Source organism: Poromitra crassiceps (genome assembly GCF_964638095.1).
Source record: "Poromitra crassiceps genome assembly, chromosome: 8".
NCBI lineage: Eukaryota > Metazoa > Chordata > Actinopteri > Beryciformes > Melamphaidae > Poromitra > Poromitra crassiceps.
The window spans coordinates 17,213,403-17,236,669 of NC_139629.1; the positions used below are offsets into that span (position 1 = coordinate 17,213,403).

Genomic DNA, 23,267 nt, shown 5'->3' on the forward strand with positions numbered 1-23,267 from the left:
TACTTCTTTGCCCCCCATGCCTCCAAAGCTCTGCTGGGATGTTATCGATGCCTGGTGATTTGATTTGCCCATTTTTAGGCTTTTTACTGCCTCCTCTACTTCGGCTTGCAGTATTGGTGCATCCTCACAGTCACTGCTGGACTGCATGGCCTTGGTTATTATGTTGGGGTCTGGTGTTATTGCAAAGTTGTATAGTTCCTGACAATACTCTGTCCATCGATTGGTTATTTCTGCTTTTTCGGTTAATAGTGATCCATGCTTGTCTTCTATTATTGTGGCTGTAGGTTGTTGTGTCCTTGTCAGTGTCCTTAGTGTTGTGTAGGCTGCTTTGCACCACAGTAACGTACGTAACGGCAAGGCTCCCAGTTTGAAATCTCAGTTGACCTGTGGCTTCCCAATGTCTACAGTAACATTCACATAAAGAGGCAGCCTCTCTACTGACAAAGTCTTATACAAGCAGTTGTTGAGGCCATCCTTCCTCCATACTTGTGGGGTGCGTCCTAACAACCGCATCCTGTCTTTGTTTACTTCATTGCCACTGTCACGTTTATGAAACAACATGGTGTAGCGAGCGATATCAGGAGGCGGCCTCAAGATCTTCATTTTCTGTAGTTGGACCCTGATGCGAAGGTCATCGTCCTCTCCACCCCAACCCCAGTAAGTGTTTGAAAATCCATTAACTTTATGAAAGTGGTCTTTGGTCATAGCTGTGACTCCTCCGAAGTAGCCTTGGTAATGCAGCTTGTATCCTGTGGCATTCCGACCAACCACCAAGTGTTTGGGCTGCTTATCACAGACATATAAATTGTAATCGTTCTCAGGAACCAAGTCGACATCGTGGAAAATGAAGCATTCCCAGTTGTAGTCCTTTAGTGCCTCCAAATATCCAACATTCAGTAACTTGGCACGGTTAAACGCTGCATCATCAGCCTGCTGGATGACATAAATGGCGTAGTGTAGTTGCTGCCTCTGCAGAAAGGGGTGCAGGTGATGCAGGAAGTAGAGCAGGTGTTTCTCGCGGTTGCGGAGGGGGATGAGGATTGCGACGCTCTGCCTGGCTATGCAGTCTGTGGGCTGATACCGGCCTTCGGTCACTGCTCTGTTATCGCTCTCCACATCCTTCAGTGTCAGTGAGGGCTCGAACGACAACTTCAGGGCTCCCTGGAGCAGTGGTGACTCCTGAGGGCACTGAAGTTTTGGTGGCAGAGTATTTAAAGTGCTGGCAATCCATGCCAGCACTGAGAGACAGAGAAGGAGCAGCACCAAACACTTCCCCCGCCGGATTATGATATTTCTTCTGTGCAGGACATTGCAGTAAAAACACAGACGGCCACAGGTCCTCTGAGCAGTCATCCAATGGTGACGAGACATGCTGTGGAGCTTCAAATCTACATTATCATTGTGGGGTGAGGGAGACATCGCTGAACCATCGAAATCCAATTTCAGGGGAATGATGAGGAGGCAAAAACTTGATTTCTCTGACCGCTCTTTGCCTTCCGTGCTCGTCCAGGGGAAACTGAAAACAGATACACTACTAGTTGCCACTTGAGCAATTGTGCATTGTGAGATGTCATCAGTGATGTCATCAGTGATGTCATACATAGGCATTGTGACATCATTGATGATGTCATCAGTGACACACACACACACACACACACACACGAGAGAGACAGGGAGAGGGAGAGAGAGAGAGGGGAGAGAGAGACTGAGGGAGAGGGAGAGGGAGAGGGAGAGAGAGGAGAGGGATAAAGAGACTGAGGGAGAGGGATAGAGAGGAGACGGAGACAGAAAGGGGGGAGAGACTGAGGGAGAGAGAGAGGGGGAGAGAGACTGAGGGAGAGAGAGAGGGAGACATTGCGCGGGTGCCAATAGGGCAGGCGAGCCCATGCAGCAGCCGAGCTGGGCGAGCCTAGAAATCGAGCGCGCGAGATGCCTAGTAGTACTATAAGAAGAGAAGTGTCTGTCTGTGAGCAGAATTTTGTCCGGCCACAGCTATGCCGTTTTACGTGCGATCACGCTGAAACTTTAAGGGAGTGTAAAGACGGAGCCGGATTTTTTAAATTAGGGCAGATTAATTGCCCTAATTGATTGCCCTAAGTGTCCCGGAGGCTTTGGAGACCACTGTATTCCAGACCAGAGGGGGTCTAACTCCCAGGGGTCCACTAGTACAGTACATAAATAAATATCATATGATGGATTCATTCGGTTAATTCACAAGAAAGTAAGATGTAATCAACAGTATGGTCAAGTAGAACTACAGCAGGACAGTCACCTATAGCTGGTGCAAAACATCATTTGTTTCTATCATTTGGAATATGACGTATTTCCTAAGTAAACTGAGAATGTGTTTTCTTTCAGGCCTTTGTATACCTTTATGACGAAGATCATGTTCTCATTTTTAACAGATTGTCTGAGCCTCCATGCTCTTTTTCCAGCAATACCCTGCTTCACATTCTCATCTGCCGAGCTCAACCACATTCTTCTGCAGTTGGCCACTGAGCAGCTCCACTAGAGCAGCTGGGGGGTGGGTGCCTTGCTCAGGGGCACTTCAGTGGTAGTTTATGAGAGGGGAGAGCGTTCCTCGTTCACTTTTCCCACCCACAATTTTCCAGCTGGCCTGGGTATAAAACCAGCGACTTTCCAGTCACAAGCCTGCTTCTCTAACCTTAGCCTGCACTGTGGTCAGTTTACCACTGATGAAAATACAACCGGGAGATACAATGTCAACATTTCATTTTTTCTAATAAATCTTCAGTTCAACTCATATTAACATTGATAGCTATTCCTAAACCATTATGGCAGATCAGATGACTGGTGGCAAACCAAAAGTTTACCCAAAAAAAGTCTAAGATTTGTAATTCTGTTTGACTTAATGCATCAATAACTAGAGACCATATTGAAATGGACTCACACCAGCTGCGACGCCCGTGACTTAAAAAGAATTTGAGCCAGGGGTGTAAAGTGGGAGGGTTTGGGCAATGGCCCCTTCCCTGCTGCTTCCTACCCGCCTAGTTCCCGCCCCCTTGTGCGGACCACACCCATCTTCAAACTCGGCCTTCCATTGTGATCTTAACTGCACACCTGTAAATCCAAACTCATATCAAACTCCCGCCCCACGACCTGCCCACTCGACCCCATACCTTCCACCCTCCTACAGTCCATCTCCCCCACCATTACTCCTTCTGTCACCCATATTATCAATTCCTCACTCACAACTGGTGTTTTCCCTTCTGCTTTCAAGCTAGCTCACGTCATCCCCTTGCTAAAAAAACCCACCCTCAACCCCGACCTAGTCGACAACTACAGACCTGTTTCACTCCTGCCCTTCCTGTCCAAACTTCTCGAACGCGCTGTCTTCAATCAACTCTCCACTTTCCTTTCCGTCAACAACCTACACGACATACACCAATCTGGATTCAAAACAGGACACTCCACCGAAACAGCTCTACTATCAGTAACTGAATCACTTAGACTGGCGCGAGCTGCAGGTCGCTCCTCAGTTCTCCTACTACTCGACCTGTCAGCCGCTTTCGACACCGTTAACCACCAAATCCTCATCTCATCACTCACCACACTTGGAATCTCCGGAACTGCACTCAAATGGCTTTCATCATATCTCTCAGGGCGCACATTTCGAGTATCCTGGAGAGGAGAACTTTCCAAGATGCACAACCTCGCTACAGGCGTGCCCCAAGGCTCAGTCCTAGGCCCCATCCTCTTCTCAATTTACATCACTTTACTCGGTTCCATCATTCACCCCCACGGTTTTTCATATCACTGCTACGCTGACGATACACAACTGTTTCTGTCCTTCCATCCCAACGACCCCACAGTTTCATCTCGCATCTCTTCCTGTCTGTCAGATATCTCATCCTGGATGAAAGCACGTCACCTTCAACTCAATCTCTCCAAAACTGAGCTCCTGATCATCCCAGCCAACACCCCCATACCACACCAGATTAATATCAACCTCGGTTCATCACAACTCATCCCAGCTCAGTCCGCCCGTAACCTTGGAGTCATTCACGACAATCTTCTATCCTTCAAAACACACGTCGCTGCCATAGCCCGGTCATGCAGATTCACTCTATACAACATCAAGAAAATCAGACCCTATCTAACCGTACACACAGCACAGCTTCTAGTCCAGGCCCTCATTCTATCTCGCATTGATTACTGTAATTCCTTACTGGCTGGCCTTCCTGCATCCACATTCAAACCTCTCCAAATGATTCAGAACGCAGCAGCACGCATCATCTTCAACCAGCCAAACAGAACCCACGTCACACCCCTCCTCATCTCCCTCCACTGGCTCCCAGTGGCCGCCAGAATCCAGTTCAAGGCCCTAACCCTTGCATACAAAACCCTGACAAATACAGCCCCAACCTACCTAAACTCCCTCATCCAACCCTATGCCCCGTTCCGTCCACTACGTTCCGCTACTGAGAGATTCCTTTCACTTCCACCACCCAATTCACTCACCAGGCTCTTCTCCTCTGTTGTTCCCCGGTGGTGGAATGAACTACCTAACCCTGTCCGTACCGCTGACTCCCTTACTACATTCAAAAAAAGACTTAAGACTCACTTATTTCAGGTCCACTTCCGTACTGACGCACTTGCACAAATTCATCTCACAGGCACTTTTTCAATGCACTGATTGCACATCCAATAGCACTTTAGATTTTACTATGTTCTAGATTATTCTGGTACTGTGCATACTGTATATTGCTTGTATTGTTTCTTTTTTATCTTTGTTGTACGTCGCTTTGGATAAAAGCATCTGCTAAGTGAAATAAAGTAAAGTAAAGTTTTGTGACGCTATCGCAATAGCTGTCTCCAGGACCACATTTTGTCATGATGACACACACAGACTCACAAGGTGAAAACAATACACCACTCACACGCGGTCCAGGCTGCTAATACAGGGTGACAAACTGACATTAACACAAACTTCAGCTCTTAAGACAAAATGTTGCTTGAGTAGCTGACTATTGAAAAAGTAAAATAATTCCAATATAATGAAACTAATATTATCAAAACATAGTCAAATGTCATTAAACTACTCATTAAACTGTGCAGCTGAACTCCTGCCCATCATTGTGTACAATCCATTGACTGTATATAATAATCCCAACAGGCAGCAGCACTCTGAGGTCAGAGGTCAACTTGTGTTCAAGTCATTAGGGGTTCGTAAGCTGGTCAACTACTGTGCTTATTATATGCAATATGAGTTACCCAACCTTTAAGATGGACTCCCCCTCTGCTCAGTATGAATGGAAACAAAGAGTAGGCAAAACTCAAGAGGCAAAGGAAAATGAGGCAGACATGAAAAGTGCTGGCAATGAAATAGGCCTGAGTCTGCTGTGGCACTCCTCCTCAGACTGAGTCTGCTGTGGCTCTGCTGTGGCACTCCTCCTCAGACTGAGTCTGCTGTGGCACTCCTCCTCAGACTGAGTCTGCTGTGGCACTCCTCCTCAGACTGAGTCTGCTGTGGCACTCCTCCTCAGACTGAGTCTGCTGTGGCACTCCTCCTCAGACTGAGTCTGCTGTGGCACTCCTCCTCAGACTGAGTCTGCTGTGGCACTCCTCCTCAGACTGAGTCTGCTGTGGCACTCCTCCTCAGACTGAGTCTGCTGTGGCACTCCTCCTCAGACTGAGTCTGCTGTGGCACTCCTCCTCAGACAGAGTCTGCTGTGGCACTCCTCCTCAGACTGAGTCTGCTGTGGCACTCCTCCTCAGACTGAGTCTGCTGTGGCACTCCTCCTCAGACTGAGTCTGCTGTGGCACTCCTCCTCAGACAGAGTCTGCTGTGGCACTCCTCCTCAGACTGAGTCTGCTGTGGAACTCCTCGTCAGACTGAGTCTGCTGTCCTCAGATTGTAAGATTTGTCATGTTTCTGATCTGGAAGTCATCAAGTGTTGTGTTTAGTTTTGCTCATGGAGGAAGGAAGCCACAGGGTTATGCTGGCAGAGTCTTCACTGTGGCCCACACACACACACACACACACACACACACACACACACACACACACACACACACCCACACACACACACACACACACACACACACACACACGCGCACACACACACACAAAGGTTCTGCACAAGCAATAGTAGCTGAGAGAAGTTAGAAATGCTATGGTGAGATGTTTTGTAGTTGGGGAAAGAGGAAAATGAATGCTGGAGATGTGAGTTATTTAGTTATTTTAAAATAAGGCTCTTACAGAGGCATCTAAAGAGGCTTAATGGGATAGTTTGGATTATTTGATGTGGGTTGTATAAGGTACATATTGATAGTGCATTATATGATGTGTATAAGGTATATATTGATAGTGCATTATATGATGTGTATAAGGTATATATTGATAGTGCATTATATGATGTGTATAAGGTATATATTGATAGTGCATTATATGATGTGTATAAGGTATATATTGATAGTGCATTATATGATGTGTATAAGGTACATATTGATAGTGCATTATATGATGTGTATAAGGTACATATTGATAGTGCATTATATGATGTGTATAAGGTATATATTGATAGTGCATTATATGATGTGTATAAGGTATATATTGATAGTGCAGTATATGATGTGTATAAGGTACATATTGATAGTGCATTATATGATGTGTATAAGGTACATATTGATAGTGCATTATATGATTTGTATAAGGTATATATTGATAGTGCATTATATGATGTGTATAAGGTATATATTGATAGTGCATTATATGATGTGTATAAGGTACATATTGATAGTGCATTATATGATGTGTATAAGGTATATATTGATAGTGCATTATATGATGTGTATAAGGTATATATTGATAGTGCATTATATGATGTGTATAAGGTATATATTGATAGTGCATTATATGATGTGTATAAGGTATATATTGATAGTGCATTATATGATGTGTATAAGGTATATATTGATAGTGCATTATATGATGTGTATAAGGTACATATTGATAGTGCATTATATGATTTGTATAAGGTATATATTGATAGTGCATTATATGATGTGTATAAGGTATATATTGATAGTGCATTATATGATGTGTATAAGGTATATATTGATAGTGCATTATATGATGTGTATAAGGTACATATTGATAGTGCATTATATGATGTGTATAAGGTACATATTGATAGTGCATTATATGATGTGTATAAGGTATATATTGATAGTGCATTATATGATGTGTATAAGGTACATATTGATAGTGCATTATATGATGTGTATAAGGTATATATTGATAGTGCATTATATGATGTGTATAAGGTACATATTGATAGTGCATTATATGATGTGTATAAGGTATATATTGATAGTGCATTATATGATGTGTATAAGGTACATATTGATAGTGCATTATATGATGTGTATAAGGTATATATTGATAGTGCATTATATGATGTGTATAAGGTACATATTGATAGTGCATTATATGATGTGTATAAGGTATATATTGATAGTGCATTATATGATGTGTATAAGGTACATATTGATAGTGCATTATATGATGTGTATAAGGTATATATTGATAGTGCATTATATGATGTGTATAAGGTACATATTGATAGTGCATTATATGATGTGTATAAGGTACATATTGATAGTGCATTATATGATGTGTATAAGGTATATATTGATAGTGCATTATATGATGTGTATAAGGTATATATTGATAGTGCATTATATGATGTGTATAAGGTATATATTGATAGTGCATTATATGATGTGTATAAGGTATATATTGATAGTGCATTATATGATGTGTATAAGGTATATATTGATAGTGCATTATATGATGTGTATAAGGTACATATTGATAGTGCATTATATGATGTGTATAAGGTACATATTGATAGTGCATTATATGATGTGTATAAGGTATATATTGATAGTGCATTATATGATGTGTATAAGGTACATATTGATAGTGCATTATATGATGTGTATAAGGTATATATTGATAGTGCATTATATGATGTGTATAAGGTACATATTGATAGTGCATTATATGATGTGTATAAGGTATATATTGATAGTGCATTATATGATGTGTATAAGGTATATATTGATAGTGCATTATATGATGTGTATAAGGTACATATTGATAGTGCATTATATGATGTGTATAAGGTATATATTGATAGTGCATTATATGATGTGTATAAGGTACATATTGATAGTGCATTATATGATGTGTATAAGGTATATATTGATAGTGCATTATATGATGTGTATAAGGTACATATTGATAGTGCATTATATGATGTGTATAAGGTACATATTGATAGTGCATTATATGATGTGTATAAGGTATATATTGATAGTGCATTATATGTGTATAAGGTATATATTGATAGTGCATTATATGAGGTGTATAAGGTACATATTGATAGTGCATTATATGATGTGTATAAGGTACATATTGATAGTGCATTATATGAGGTGTATAAGGTACATATTGATAGTGCATTATATGATTTGTATAAGGTATATATTGATAGTGCATTATATGATGTGTATAAGGTACATATTGATAGTGCATTATATGATGTGTATAAGGTATATATTGATAGTGCATTATATGATGTGTATAAGGTACATATTGATAGTGCATTATATGATGTGTATAAGGTATATATTGATAGTGCATTATATGATGTGTATAAGGTACATATTGATAGTGCATTATATGATGTGTATAAGGTATATATTGATAGTGCATTATATGATGTGTATAAGGTACATATTGATAGTGCATTATATGATGTGTATAAGGTACATATTGATAGTGCATTATATGATGTGTATAAGGTATATATTGATAGTGCATTATATGATGTGTATAAGGTATATATTGATAGTGCATTATATGATGTGTATAAGGTATATATTGATAGTGCATTATATGATGTGTATAAGGTACATATTGATAGTGCATTATATGATGTGTATAAGGTACATATTGATAGTGCATTATATGATGTGTATAAGGTACATATTGATAGTGCATTATATGATGTGTATAAGGTACATATTGATAGTGCATTATATGATGTGTATAAGGTATATATTGATAGTGCATTATATGATGTGTATAAGGTATATATTGATAGTGCATTATATGATGTGTATAAGGTATATATTGATAGTGCATTACAGTATATGATGTGTATAAGGTATATATTGATAGTGCATTATATGCTGTGTATAAGGTACATATCGATGGTGCATTGGACTGGAAAACCCACCCCCACCTCAAGGGCCAAACCGAGGTCTCAACACCAAGCGCTCCCTCCTCCTTTCTCTCTCCTCTTCCCCACTGGGAGGCTCTCACGGGACAGGACGTGACACCAGGCAGCACTCTCATTGTATTTCTCTTTATTGATTTGGCAGAAACAGATTGGATAGATAGGAGGACACTATCTATGACTCAACAGACCCCACGTTCTCTGGCTGGCTAGTCTCCAGAACAAGGGCCCTCCCTGAAACCAGACACGAATAATAATAATAATAACAATACTTCATATGTGTGTCCTCGTCATTCGGCCCATGTCTTTGTGCACAGATTACAGGTTGTCTGCTGAATAGAGGACCAGGCAGCTTGAAGTTTAGGGTAGGATGAAGCTGAATTCATTTCAGTATTTTTGCAAAATGGAGGAAAAACAGTCAAAAACAGTAAAAAAAAAAACACACACACGCACCACAGAGCTCTCTTTGCTGTCATGCAGTCCATGTTGAATCAGCACCGGCGACGCCTTTTTCCATTAATACATTTCAAAGGTCTACAAACACATGAGTCATTCAAATGACAGTACATTCTGTAAGCTTCAAAAGGACATCCACTCTGAGCTAAGGCCATTTTCTGCAAGTAGTTTATCTTGACTGAGTAGTGGTTCCCTTGTAGAGTTATTACTCACACCTGGCACACAGGTAGAAAACTCGATCCAGGTTTGGCGCTGGTCGCGGTTCTGGTGGAAAAAACACCAGTGTTTTTAAGGCAAGAGTGACATCATCAGCCCGGCCCGGATGAAGCCAACCATTATTCTCCGAACATCGCTATGTACAGTATATATACACACACACACACACACACACACACACACACGCCTATTTACAAAACAGAGACAGACGGACCCGCACGATTATCATGGAGACAATAACACAGACACAGCACCTCTAGTGGCAGAATAGACAAAGTACACACACTGAGAAAAAGCTTGGCACTTGTAGGTTTCTCCCACATCAACACAATACATGGTCAAAGCGAGTCAGTCTTAGTGGTAAACAATGCGGGGGGCTCCATTTGACGGGCTGGCCCCCGAGGGGATCTGGGCAGGTGTTCGTCCACTCTCCGCCCCCACTCCGCCTTTCTCCCTCTTCTGCGCTGGACAAAAGTGTCAGAGCTAGAGCTGCAACAATTACTCGATTAATCAATTGACAGAAGATTAATCGTCAACTATTTTTATAGTCCATTAATCGTTTAGACACATTTTTAAGAAAAAAAATACATAAAATGATCTCGTTCCAGCTTCTTAAATGTGAATATTTTCTGGTTTCTTTAGTCGTCTATGACTGTAAACCGATGATCTCTGGGTGTCGACTGTTGGTCAGGACAAAAGAAGACATTTGAGGACGTGATCTTGGGGCTTTGGGGGAAAAAGTGATCGACATTTTTCACAATATTCTGACATTTTATAGACCAAACGACTAATCGATTCGTCGAGAAAATAATCGACAAATGAACCGATAATGAAAATAATGGTTAGTTGCAGCTCTAGACGGAGCCTCAGAGGAGGCAGATCAGGTTCTTGCCCTCTTCGATCTCCTCTTGGACCTTGTCGCTGGAGGTGGCGATCTCAGCCTGGGCCGAGAAGATGGCGCAGACGAAGGTGAGCACCGTGCCGCCCATGGCCGTGTAGAAGGCCCAGCCCATGGAGCACAGGCCGGCGCGGTATGGCCCCGCGTCCGGCCCGCAGTACAGCTGCACCTTGTCTGAACCCCAGCCAGCAGGGTACAGCATCAGCCCCAGGATCAGAAACAGACCTGCAAGCACACACGCAGGGGAGAGGGAAAGTAAGTATTATTACTTTATTAAAAATACTATACTGTGTGTATAGAGCAGTGATTCCCAAACCTTTTCATATCAGGGACACCTAAAGTCCACATTAGAGCCACAGACCGCCACATTTGACGAGATTTTGTCTCTCTGACTCAAATCTGAGAATCTATCTGTATTGCAGGTAGAGAGTTAACAGTCATCCTTCTACATTATAATTGTGTTAACTTCTTGTAAATAAAATGGTGAAGTTGAACAATTTTTTAATTTGCTAGGGACCCGCCCCCCTGGAACACCCTCAAACCCCCTGGTGGTCCCTGGACCCGATGTTGAGAACCATCGATATATAGACTATATAAATATCCACTTCATTTGAGTGTAATTCTACTACAAGAGAACTACGAGGGAAATCATTATTGATGTCTTTGTGAACACCACCATTCTTTGGTGCAAAAACATTTCCTTTCAAGCACCGTATTGGCGTGCTAAGCATCCCGGTCGCACACAAAAAATGGGCCACTTCCCTGGGCAGAAATCACTTCCCTGGCCATCGCTTGAAAACCTGACCGAAGATAATCATAACAAGACCTCCGGTGTGGTAACTCCCCAGGCAGGAAGAGAGACCCAAACCTGAATCTTAACAAACAAGCCCGGGCAGACCTCAGGTCAGTGCACGGCCGAGCAGAACAACAGGAAAGGGTAGTAAGAGGGGTTTTCCCCTGGTCGCAAACTGACCCGCCAGCGTCCTGTGTCTCTGCTGAAGGACAGGGTCACATCCTCTGTAAGCCACTTCCACAGCCATGCTGTACTGGACTTCAACCATAGACTGTATACAAATATGGATGTAGCCACCGTGACATCACCCATTTACTCTAAATGGGACCATCATTGACAAAACCATTGAAGAAGACTTGAAACAAACGATTTAGACCATAAAGTTAAGAAAGTGTTTACTGATGTAATAATAAATCAAGTGAGAAATTGGATCATTTTCCATTTGATTTATATACAATCAAACTTATTTTTGCATCCGACTGTATAACCTATAACTAAGAAATTAGCTATAGAGACAAAAATAACAGACTGTAGTAAACATGTTTTTTTCTGCTGTAAAGTTGAGCATTTTAACATGAGATGAACAGGGATGCACTCCCTTTTGGAATCAGCCTCACTTGGCCATTCGAGGAACTGCCGTTTTTGGTACATCCGCATTGGCCTCGTTTTACGGAACCGAAGTTTGGGCCTTAACTTCAACACCTCGACACTATTCACTTGATGTGATGTGACGGCATTCTATAAAAGGTACACCGTTATTTATGAGCGGGGGAAAACATTCTCGGCCCATGAATTAAGTCTGATGTTACGATGTGTGAAATCACTTCCAGACTCGTGTTTCAACGGCGCACAACCTGACTACCTTCTCTCCACTCCCACTGTTCGCAAAGCCTTTAGCTCCACACCTGGACCATCTCTCTGGTGGGGCTGCGAAGAGCTGTACAGCTAAATCCACACCTGGACCTTCTCTCTGGTGGGGCTGCGAAGAGCTGTGGAGCTACATGCACTTGTTTACCTTGTCCCTGGACTCAAATCAGGTCCAGCATTACCTCCCTATCCCTCTCCTCCCATCTGCTCTGCACTTTGTCCCATGGGAGCGGCTCACTCGGCTGGCCAGGAGGCCTGCAGCTGATTCCAGGAGGAAACATTTATAACAATATGATTATAGATAATAAATAAAAGGTAGAGGTGAAAGAGAGAGAGACAGTGAAAACCTCTGATTTTTACCAGACTCCAGACCCCACTTCCCACCTTTCCTTCAACAAGCACGTCTTCTCATTTGCTTCATAAAGGAGATGGGAAAAAAACAAGTCTGGTGCTGCTGAACCTCTCTTTCTCTCTCTCTCTCTCTCTCTCTCTCTCTCTCATTCTATCTGAATCTCTCTTTCTCCTCCCTTTCTCTCCCTCTTAAAGCACCCAATATCGTATTAAACAAGGAAATGAAAACTAGGTCATAAATTCTTTCCACATGTTGCTGCATCGCCCTGACGTCCAGACCAGCTCCAGTGATGGATTGAAGGTATGGTTTTAATTCAGGGCCCCGCCCCTTCTAAGACCACCGCCCCCTCTCCCTCCCCCCTCCCCCCACTCCCCCAACACACACACACACGCACACTTTCCCAGAGCCCTCAACACAAATCCCCCCTACACACTGGACCTTCTAACCTAATTTCCCCACTGCACTCCACCCTTGCAGGCTCGCTATTCCCTATGCACTGGCTGTCGTCTCCGTAACCTCCAATCTGTCAATTCTCCACTTGGATAGGGAGCCCTCCACCTTCTGTTGCCCCACAGGAGTCCATCCCAGCCCTAAAAAAAACCTCCTAGACCCCCGCATGGCACAGCAGGAACCTGAGGAACCCTCTCCTCTCTCAGCTCCAGGAAAAAGGAGTGGACTGAGTCAACCTGGGGTCCACATGAGGAGAGAACAGAGGGGGGAAGACAGCAGGAAATAAGGGCAAGGATGAAGAGATTATGGCAAAGAGACCATCAGTGCATGGGAACGAGTACCGCTATGAAGGATGAGAAAGTTGACTGTACCGCCAAGGGGTGGGGTGGGGGGGGGTGGGGGGGGATCGATACAGTATAGTATCGTGATATTTTGTGGGCAATATATAGAATCGTATCGAATGCCAAGTATCGTGATATTTTATGATACAAAATGTCAAGTGCATGCAACATTTATGACAGGTTTTTATGACAGTGTTGGTCAGTCTGTCTGCTTGATAATCCCATTTTGCTGCAATAAAAATTATTGAAGTGAGATGAACAGACTGGAAACTTTATCTCAAATGTTGACAAAGTTTGTTCCTTTGGGGACATCATTTGCAGTTGAAAAAAGGTCATAAATCACAATATATCGCAATATCGCAATACTCAATATATCGCAATACTAGCATATCGTATCGTGAATTAAGTATCGTGATAATATCGTATCGTGGGGCATCTGGTGATTCCCACCCCAAATACCTCCACCTTCAACGCGTCTTTCAGTTACTGCGAGTGGGGAGTGGCCTCAGCTAGAGTATCTTAAAGGAACACTCTGCCGATTTTCACTGCTGAGTTATTTTGCACATAATCTCACACATATCCGGAAACTGTAAAAAGATTTGTATTAATTTACTTTGACAGTTCTTGAGGGTTGATTTGAGGGAAGTTGTGGACCAGTGATGTCATTCATGCACAAATCACTGGTCCATAACTGAACTCAAATCAACTCTCAATAACTGTCAAACTAAATGATTGACTGCAAAATGGTTTACAGTTTTCTGATAAATTACTGATTTCGCAATGATACAAAGCTGGTAGAAAATCGCTTGGTTGCCTCTATCTCAAGACAGTGGTATTCTTAGTGATTTTGCCTGCACTAGTTGCCAGGCCCTGGTTTGAAACATGACAACAGACACATGACAACAGTATCTCCATGACAACACAACAGCCCACAGTATCTCCATGACAACATAACAGCCCACAGTATCTCCATGACAACACAACAGCCCACAGTATCTCCGCCCTTTTCTAAACAACTGCTCTGCCTGAATCCCTCCAGACCGCCGGTAGTTGGAGCCGTGAGATTAGTCATAGTGTTTCTCAAAATCAAAAAACACATTTCCATAAACGCCTTTGCTTCCTGTTGCAAAGACGCTGGTACTTCGGTCAAAGGTTTTCTCTTTGGCTTATCCACCTTATTTCTAGCTGCCATGATGCCTGATGGGTGCTTCTTCCGCTTCCGGTGTAATAGACTGTTTTAACTTGACAAAAAAAACGTCTATGAGGATTTTACAGCAGAGCCATTCTGCTCTACAGCCGTGTCGTTCGGCTGCTGGGATAACGTAATGCATTGTGGGTAGTCGGCTACTGTGGCTAATGCTAGCGGCTAGCGTAATAGTTACTTTACATGGCAGTAAAACGCCACTGAATGACCAAATTCATTTAACTTTTAACCATTTCGAGTAACACTGTTTCCATACGGACCCCCAGCGTTGGTTAGTTGTTTATACCGTGACTATATTCATAACTTTTATAACGTACTCCAGTTTCCGGTTCATAATTCGGGTCTGCAGCCGAGTATAACAAAGGAAATGGCAAGCTGCAACAATGAGTCACATTAAACCGGACCTTGTACCCACAATTCTTTTTTTTCAGTGGGGCATTCAAAAATAAGGTGGATAGGAAGTGATTTTTCAGTCAACCTTTTATTCCTAACACCATCTGCCATTGTAAAAAATCTCTGGCAGAAGAGACATAGATATATATATAAAGGCTAGATGGCTTAAGGCGGAGTCACCAGCGTCGTTGAACGGCCGCCATCTTGCTACAGTATGCTTTCTGGAGGGTGAGTGACCTGCACAGACAAAAATACTCATAACTCGCTGAAATCTTGACGGATTTACAAACGGTTTGGTTTATTACAAGCATATTCCGTTCCCGAGATACGGCCAAAAATAAACTAAAGGTCAGTTTGTGCCCAGCTGAGATGTGGTATCCTGCCTCTGGCTCTGGAAACCGGGCGCTTCCACTCAATTCCCGAGGAGGACAGAAAATGTCACCTGTGTGATCTGGGAGAGGTTGAAAATGAAATGCACTTTCTGTTTTACTGTCCGTTATATCACAATCTTAGACATAGGCTTTTCTGTAAAATTTCTTTTGATGAAGGTCCTGATCTGTTTTCTATGTCTGATGATTGTAGACTTCAGTACTTGTTTACTGAAAAAGTGTTCCAGGTTGCTCAGTTTGTGTTAAATGCCTACCAACAGCGTAGGATGGTACTTTATGTTTGAGATATAATCTTTTCTTTCATTGTCTGACATGTTCTGGAGATGTATCATATTCTGTTCTTTCATTTTCTTTTTCTTGCTCCTGTATGCTTTGAAACTAGTGTCTTGTAAGCCCATGTGGGCTGGGCACCTTAAGGTGTATGACACTTTGAAAAATAAATAACTAACTAACTAACTAACTAAAAACTAAAAACACTATTTTTTTGATGGGCTCCAAATTACACCAAAATTAAACCGAAGCATCTATGCCATGAGAGGGATTCAGGCACAAAGTTTCATGCAGTTTCATCCATTTTCCTAGGAGTTATGATAATCTGATGTTGCCATACTAACCCAACAACAGATGCTCATAACTCTTAGGAAAATGGATGAAACTGCATGAAACTAGGTGCGTGAATTCATCTCATGATGATGATGCTTCGGTTTAAGTTTGGTGTAATTTGGAGCCAAAAATAATAATAAAATGTTAGCGTTTTTTTAACCCATAGATATATTTAAAGCTGAGCTCCCTGTAGCAAGATGGCTGCAATGCGACGACGTCGCTCTCCATTGGCCGGCAGCGCGGGTAAGCTATCTAGCCTTTATATATATCTATGAGAAGAGACCCCTCTTCCTGTTATGTACCATAAAGCAATCTTGCGCCGTAAACCAATGCTGCTGTGAAATCTCAGCCTGTGGCACACAATGTAAAAACGCAGTGTAGAGGCCGACAGAGATTCAGAGAGAGCCATTCGTCTTGGCAATCGGTTTCGTTTATGTACGGTAACTGTACGTCTCAAAATTAATTTGTGTTGAAATGCTACATAGAGCACGTTTAAGGTGCTATGACAATGCTGCAGTTTGAAAGCAACATAGGCTTCTTGAACACTGCATAGTCACGGTCGGTGTCACGGTCGTTTTGTATTTCCCCCTCTCTCTCTCTCTCTCTCTCTCTGAAACAGCCCCCACACCCCCACCGTACACACAGACAGGGAGAGAACACTGCTGGACACACAGAGTTCTTATCAGTCACACGCAGCAGTTCTGCTTTCTCCTATCTGCGTGAACAACAGAAATCTCATGGCCGAAGAACCAGCGTCACACGGCAAAACACCGCTGGTATTCTGCCCTCAAGCTGTTCTGTCTCCTGCACTTCCTGCCTGGGGCTTTAGTCAAACTGGTCAATGGTCAACCCTGTCACACGGGCGGTGAGTCACAGATGACTGAGGTAGACCATGCTGCGCTGCCAGCGGGGAGGCTTTATGGCGGGGAGTAAAAGCATAATGACGCCGAAACATGGAGAGAATAAAGAGACAGATTTACTGCCAAGTTTGTTTGCTGGCCTGTCTCTAATCCCTCCCGGCGAGGCTGAGAGGTGAGCGCTGACGAGTGGCAAAGCCATTCCAGTAAGCGTGCATGGAATTCACTTACAGGTACCGTATGGCTGCAGCACAAAGCCTCCAGATGTCTTCCTGCATGCTCGCGGGACACAGAGTTTCCCAGACAGCGACTGTTTGTGCGTGGCCTGTTTAATCATCCCATTGTGTAAGGTGGAATGAATGGCTTTACCTGCTTCAAAACCAACTACAAGTCCATATTTCTCGTCCGAAATTGTTTCGCGCGTTTTAAAATGAATATGAGCTCGTGTTGTGTCACTCACGTTTACGCACTGACTCCGAAACCTTTGTCTGTCATTAAAGTTCACAGTTAACAGGTTCGATTTTCTGCGTTTTTAGCATCAGGCAAAAGCCTTTTGTGTTTTCAGATGACGCATTAAAAAAACGCATACAAAAGATTTTTTTTTGACTGTGTGCGCAAATACCTTAACTGTACCTGAGAAGAGCCACTACCTCAGTCTAACTGTATCTGAGAAGAGCCACTACCTCAGTCTGACTGTATCTGAGAAGGTCCACTACCTCAGTCTAACTGTATCTGAGAAGGTCCACTACCTCAGTCTGACTGTATCTGAGAAGGTCCACTACCTCAGTCTGACTGTATCTGAGAAGGTCCACTACCTCAGTCTAACTGTATCTGAGAAGGTCCACTACCTCAGCCTGACTGTATCTGAGAAGGTCCACTACCTCAGTCTGACTGTATCTGAGAAGGGCCACTACCTCAGTCTGACTGTATCTGAGAAGAGCCACTACCTCAGTCTAACTGTATCTGAGAAGGGCCACTACCTCAGTCTGACTGTATCTGAGAAGAGCCACTACCTCAGTCTGACTGTATCTGAGAAGAGCCACTACCTCAGTCTGACTGTATCTGAGAAGAGCCACTACCTCAGTCTGACTGTATCTGAGAAGAGCCACTACCTCAGTCTAACTGTATCTGAGACGAGCCACTACCTCAGTCTGACTGTATCTGAGAAGGGCCACTACCTCAGTCTGACTGTATCTGAGAAGAACCACTACCTCAGTCTAACTGTATCTGAGAAGGGCCACTACCTCAGTCTGACTGTATCTGAGAAGGGCCACTACCTCAGTCTGACTGTATCTGAGAAGAGCCACTACCTCAGTCTAACTGTATCTGAGAAGGGCCACTACCTCAGTCTGACTGTATCTGAGAAGGGCCACTACCTCAGTCTGACTGTATCTGAGAAGGGCCACTACCTCAGTCTGACTGTATCTGAGAAGAGCCACTACCTCAGTCTGACTGTATCTGAGCAGGTCCACTACCTCAGTCTGACTGTATCTGAGAAGGGCCACTACCTCAGTCTAACTGTATCTGAGAAGGGCCACTGTGGCCATCAGACAGTTTGTCAAATAGAGCAAAAAATGTAGGCTACAAGTGACATCAGTGCATGTGAAGATGAGGTTAGAGGCCACTGCAGTCAAATGACGTGACCGTCTCTGGCAACGGCATCACAATCTTCCCGTCTGAGGTCAATGATTTCCCCAAACATCTGCCGTCTGGCTCCAGTTTTCTCATTACCGGAGGGTCGGCACACATTGTGGAAATAATGATTGGTAGAAAGTCAACGTGGTGGTGGGGTGGGGTGTGTGTGTGTGTGTGTGTGTGTGTGGGGGGGGGGATGCCGGTATCAGTGAGAGTGATATCATTCACAGCCCTAATGGAAAGACAGCAGGCGCTCCACTGCTTTCAAGTCAGAGACACCGATAGAGGAAAGAACTGCCACGGGGGGAGGAAGGAGGGAGGAGGGGCACAAACTGAACAACACAGAGTGAACAGAAACATCAACACTGACACACTGTTACATGTCAGACAGGCAGCATTATGCTGGGCCTTATCTCTTTCCTGTGGTCAAAATGAGTAAAGGGTCACATGGCCTGTAGGTCCAGGCTGGAGAGGAAATGTACTCCCGCCATTCACTGCTGCTATCTGAGGCTCCTCCTCCTCTCACCCCCTTTCCTCTTCCTCTTCTACACATCCACATCCTTTCCCCACTTCTCGGATCACCTCGTGCCGCGTATAGAAAATCAATAGAGAGCTTTCACAGACTATTTGCAGGAACCCTGAAGTCAATACCTTTTAAGACTTATTAAGACTTTTTCAATATATTTTAAGAACTCAACGCCACTTGTGTCACATCAGTGATAGAGGTGTAAATCAGAAGCGTCATCACGACGATACGATATTATATAGATTATTTGGAGGAGAGGTGCAGTAGGACTGTGTCTGACTGGAGGAGAGGTGCAGTAGGGACTGTGCTTGACTGGAGGAGAGGTGCAGTAGGGACTGTGTCTGACTGGAGGAGAGGTGCAGTAGGGACTGTGCCTGACTGGAGGAGAGGTGCAGTAGGGACTGTGTCTGACTGGAGGAGAGGTGCAGTAGGACTGTGTCTGACTGGAGGAGAGGTGCAGTAGGGACTGTGCCTGACTGGAGGAGAGGTGCAGTAGGGACTGTGTCTGACTGGAGGAGAGGTGCAGTAGGACTGTGTCTGCCTGGAGGAGAGGTGCAGTAGGACTGTGTCTGACTGGAGGAGAGGTGCAGTAGGACTGTGTCTGACTGGAGGAGAGGTGCAGTAGGGACTGTGTCTGACTAGAGGAGAGGTGCAGTAGGGACTGTGTCTGACTGGAGGAGAGGTGCAGTAGGGACTGTGTCTGACTGGAGGAGAGGTGCAGTAGGGACTGTGTCTGACTAGAGGAGAGGTGCAGTAGGGACTGTGTCTGACTGGAGGAGAGGTGCAGTAGGGACTGTGTCTGACTGGAGGAGAGGTGCAGTAGGGACTGTGTCTGACTGGAGGAGAGGTGCAGTAGGACTGTGTCTGACTGGAGGAGAGGTGCAGTAGGGACTGTGTCTGACTGGAGGAGAGGTGCAGTAGGGACTGTGTCTGACTGGAGGAGAGGTGCAGTAGGGACTGTGCCTGACTGGAGGAGAGGTGCAGTAGGACTGTGTCTGACTGGAGGAGAGGTGCAGTAGGACTGTGTCTGACTGGAGGAGAGGTGCAGTAGGGACTGTGCCTGACTGGAGGAGAGGTGCAGTAGGGACTGTGCCTGACTGGAGGAGAGGTGCAGTAGGGACTGTGCCTGACTGGAGGAGAGGTGCAGTAGGACTGTGTCTGACTGGAGGAGAGGTGCAGTAGGGACTGTGTCTGACTGGAGGAGAGGTGCAGTAGGACTGTGTCTGACTGGAGGAGAGGTGCAGTAGGGACTGTGCCTGACTGGAGGAGAGGTGCAGTAGGGACTGTGTCTGACTGGAGGAGAGGTGCAGTAGGGACTGTGCCTGACTGGAGGAGAGGTGCAGTAGGACTGTGTCTGACTGGAGGAGAGGTGCAGTAGGGACTGTGCCTGACTGGAGGAGAGGTGCAGTAGGGACTGTGTCTGACTGGAGGAGAGGTGCAGTAGGGACTGTGTCTGACTGGAGGAGAGGTGCAGTAGGGACTGTGCCTGACTGGAGGAGAGGTGCAGTAGGACTGTGTCTGACTGGAGGAGAGGTGCAGTAGGGACTGTGTCTGACTGGAGGAGAGGTGCAGTAGGGACTGTGCCTGACTGGAGGAGAGGTGCAGTAGGGACTGTGCCTGACTGGAGGAGAGGTGCAGTAGGACTGTGTCTGACTGGAGGAGAGGTGCAGTAGGGACTGTGCCTGACTGGAGGAGAGGTGCAGTAGGGACTGTGCCTGACTGGAGGAGAGGTGCAGTAGGGACTGTGCCTGACACAATGTGATTCTATTGAAAGCGAATACACGATAATAGAGAATGGAGAAGAGATATAGGGATGAAAATCTATTCAGAGTCCTGAACAAATGCTCATATGAATCAGTGTAAAGAGTTGGGGAATAAGCTTCGACGTGTCCTTCAGTGAAGCGGTGCTGTCCCAGGCCAGCTGGCGTGCACAGTGCCGGGTTCGGGTCGGCGCGTACTTCAACACACACACACCCACCTTTGCTGTTTGGGCCAGGACCAACTAAACAACTGTGTGGGGGAGCGCAGCCATAATCAACAGAGAGCTGAAACCTTAACCAAAAGATTCTGCGAGTATGATCTCATGGCCTACTCCCTTCCATAATTCACCACAGACGGTCAAAGTGGCCCAAGATTTGGCTGCAGATGCATAGACACAGTCAGACAGAGAGATACACCCGCGACACACACGCAAACACACACGCAAGCACACACACACACACACACACACACACACACGCACACACACATGCGTGCACAGACACACACACACACGCACGAGCAGTTGACATGAAAGAAAATAAATATTTGGGTGGCAGTTGCCTAGAGTGACAGCCTCGGGGGCGGAGACATGTTACCATATGTCTTCAAAACCTCTGACCACGCGGGGAAAAGTTCAAACTCCAGTCTGCACGAGAATCAAACACACAATTGAAACGGTGGGAGTTGTGGCGCTCATAATGAATGTGTGTGTGTGTGTGTGATTGTGTGTGTGTTTGTGTGATTGTGTGTGTGTGTGTGTGTGTATGTGTATGTGTGTGTTTGTGTGTGTGTGTGTGTGTGTGTGTGTGTGTGTGTGTGGCCGGCAATGTTTAAATTCTCAGAGATGCAGAGCTTGTCATTGACCTTGATAGAGGCTGCATGGAAACAATAAGGTTTAGATGCAGTGTGGACGCTGCCAGGTCCCTGTTGGCTTTGCCTGTAGCTCACAAACCTCCTTCTACCATCGACCGGATCAGAACGTGGACGTATCCACCGCGACCTCACTCACAGCTTCGAGTTTCGCCTCATGACCGTCGCCATCTTCAATCACGCCCCCAAAGCAGAGCCGGTTTTATGGCCACCATTATGGGACCATAATTTACTAAATGAACATCGTGCTGTTTTGAGGAAGACTTGAAACTAGTGATTGAGACCATCAACTCGTTAGGACAGTGTTTACTGGGGTCATAAATCAAGTGAGAAGACGGGTAATTTTCCCATTGACTTCCATACAATCAGACTTGTTTGGGTGAGTTGTGTGTGTGTGTGTGTGTGTGTGTGTGTGTGTGGGTGTGTGTGTGTGTTCCTAAATGCCTCTCACCTGCGATGCCCTGCAGCAGTCCGCACACGTTGAAGATGCTCTTCTTCATGATGCTCTGGAAGCACATGGTGAAGACGGAGATGAAGGCCACGGCGCACAGCAGCAGGATGCCCGCCGCCAGGAAGATGGAGGTGGCCTGCCAGAACCCGCTGGCGATCTCCTCAAAGTGCACGGCGTACGGCCCGCACAGGATCCCCCGCCGCAGGTGGGGCAGCTTGATGCAGCGGCCGTAGATGCCCAGGGTGGGCCGGTAGGCCTCGCCGGCCGCGGTGGCCCCGTGGGGGCCGAAGACGGCGTCGGGCGTGCGGGGGAAGCCCACCAGCCAGTCGGTGCTCATGAAGGCGATGAGCTCGCCGAACGCGGCCACGATACTCAGCAGAGTCCACAGCATGGAGCGGCAGGTGACGATGACATGGCACATGCTGACGGCGGCCGGGTCCTAGCGCTATCCCCGATCCAAGTGCCGATTGGATCTCGCGTCGAGGAGGCGAGTTTGAATCCGCTCGGGGGTGTCTACAGGTGGGAGGGTGGTTCGGCTCAGGGGGTTCCTCAGCAGAGAGAGAGAACTGGAGCGATCCTTCTCCAGTGGAGGTGTGAGAGCGAGTGAGAGATCCGCTGCAGCCGGAGGAGGGAGGAGTGGGTGAGGCTGCTTCACCAGAAAGCTTCTAGTCAATGATTCACAGTCCACTGCTTCCCTCTCTCTCTCTCTCTCTCGCTCTCTCTCGTATCTTCTGCTGGTTGGGCTCAGGCACAGCTGCTGCTCCTCTCTGGGACTCTCTCTCTCCGTGCGGGGCCGTTTGCACTGGGCCGCTCTCGTCCGCTACGTCTTCAGTTCTTCTTCTGCCTCCTGCGTCTGGCCGGGCCTCTACATTGTACTGGAGGAGTGTTCCCTGAGCCAGCCCGCTGGCGTCACATCAAGCACACCTAGAGAGA

The 23,267-nt window shown here is 45.3% G+C and overlaps 1 protein-coding gene and 1 pseudogene across 3 annotated transcripts in view; both read right to left on the reverse strand.

Moving 5' to 3' along the window:
• Positions 1-375: 375 nt before the first annotated feature.
• Positions 376-1,419, reverse strand: LOC310780516 (beta-1,4-galactosyltransferase 4 pseudogene; annotated as a pseudogene). Its single transcript has one exon. The product of its transcript is annotated as a beta-1,4-galactosyltransferase 4 pseudogene (transcript).
• A 7,998-nt stretch (positions 1,420-9,417) lies between these two features.
• The window catches only part of lhfpl2a (LHFPL tetraspan subfamily member 2a), a 59,027-nt gene continuing 45,177 nt past the window's right edge, over positions 9,418-23,267 (reverse strand). For both annotated transcript variants that reach the window (XM_083641713.1, XM_083641714.1), the window contains 2 exons: positions 22,335-23,258; positions 9,418-11,067 (listed from right to left, as the gene is read on the reverse strand). In XM_083641713.1, the coding sequence (XP_083497839.1) occupies positions 10,811-11,067; positions 22,335-22,755 (678 nt within the window). In that variant the 5' untranslated portion in view covers positions 22,756-23,258 and the 3' untranslated portion in view covers positions 9,418-10,810. The remainder of the gene's footprint in view (positions 11,068-22,334; positions 23,259-23,267) is intronic.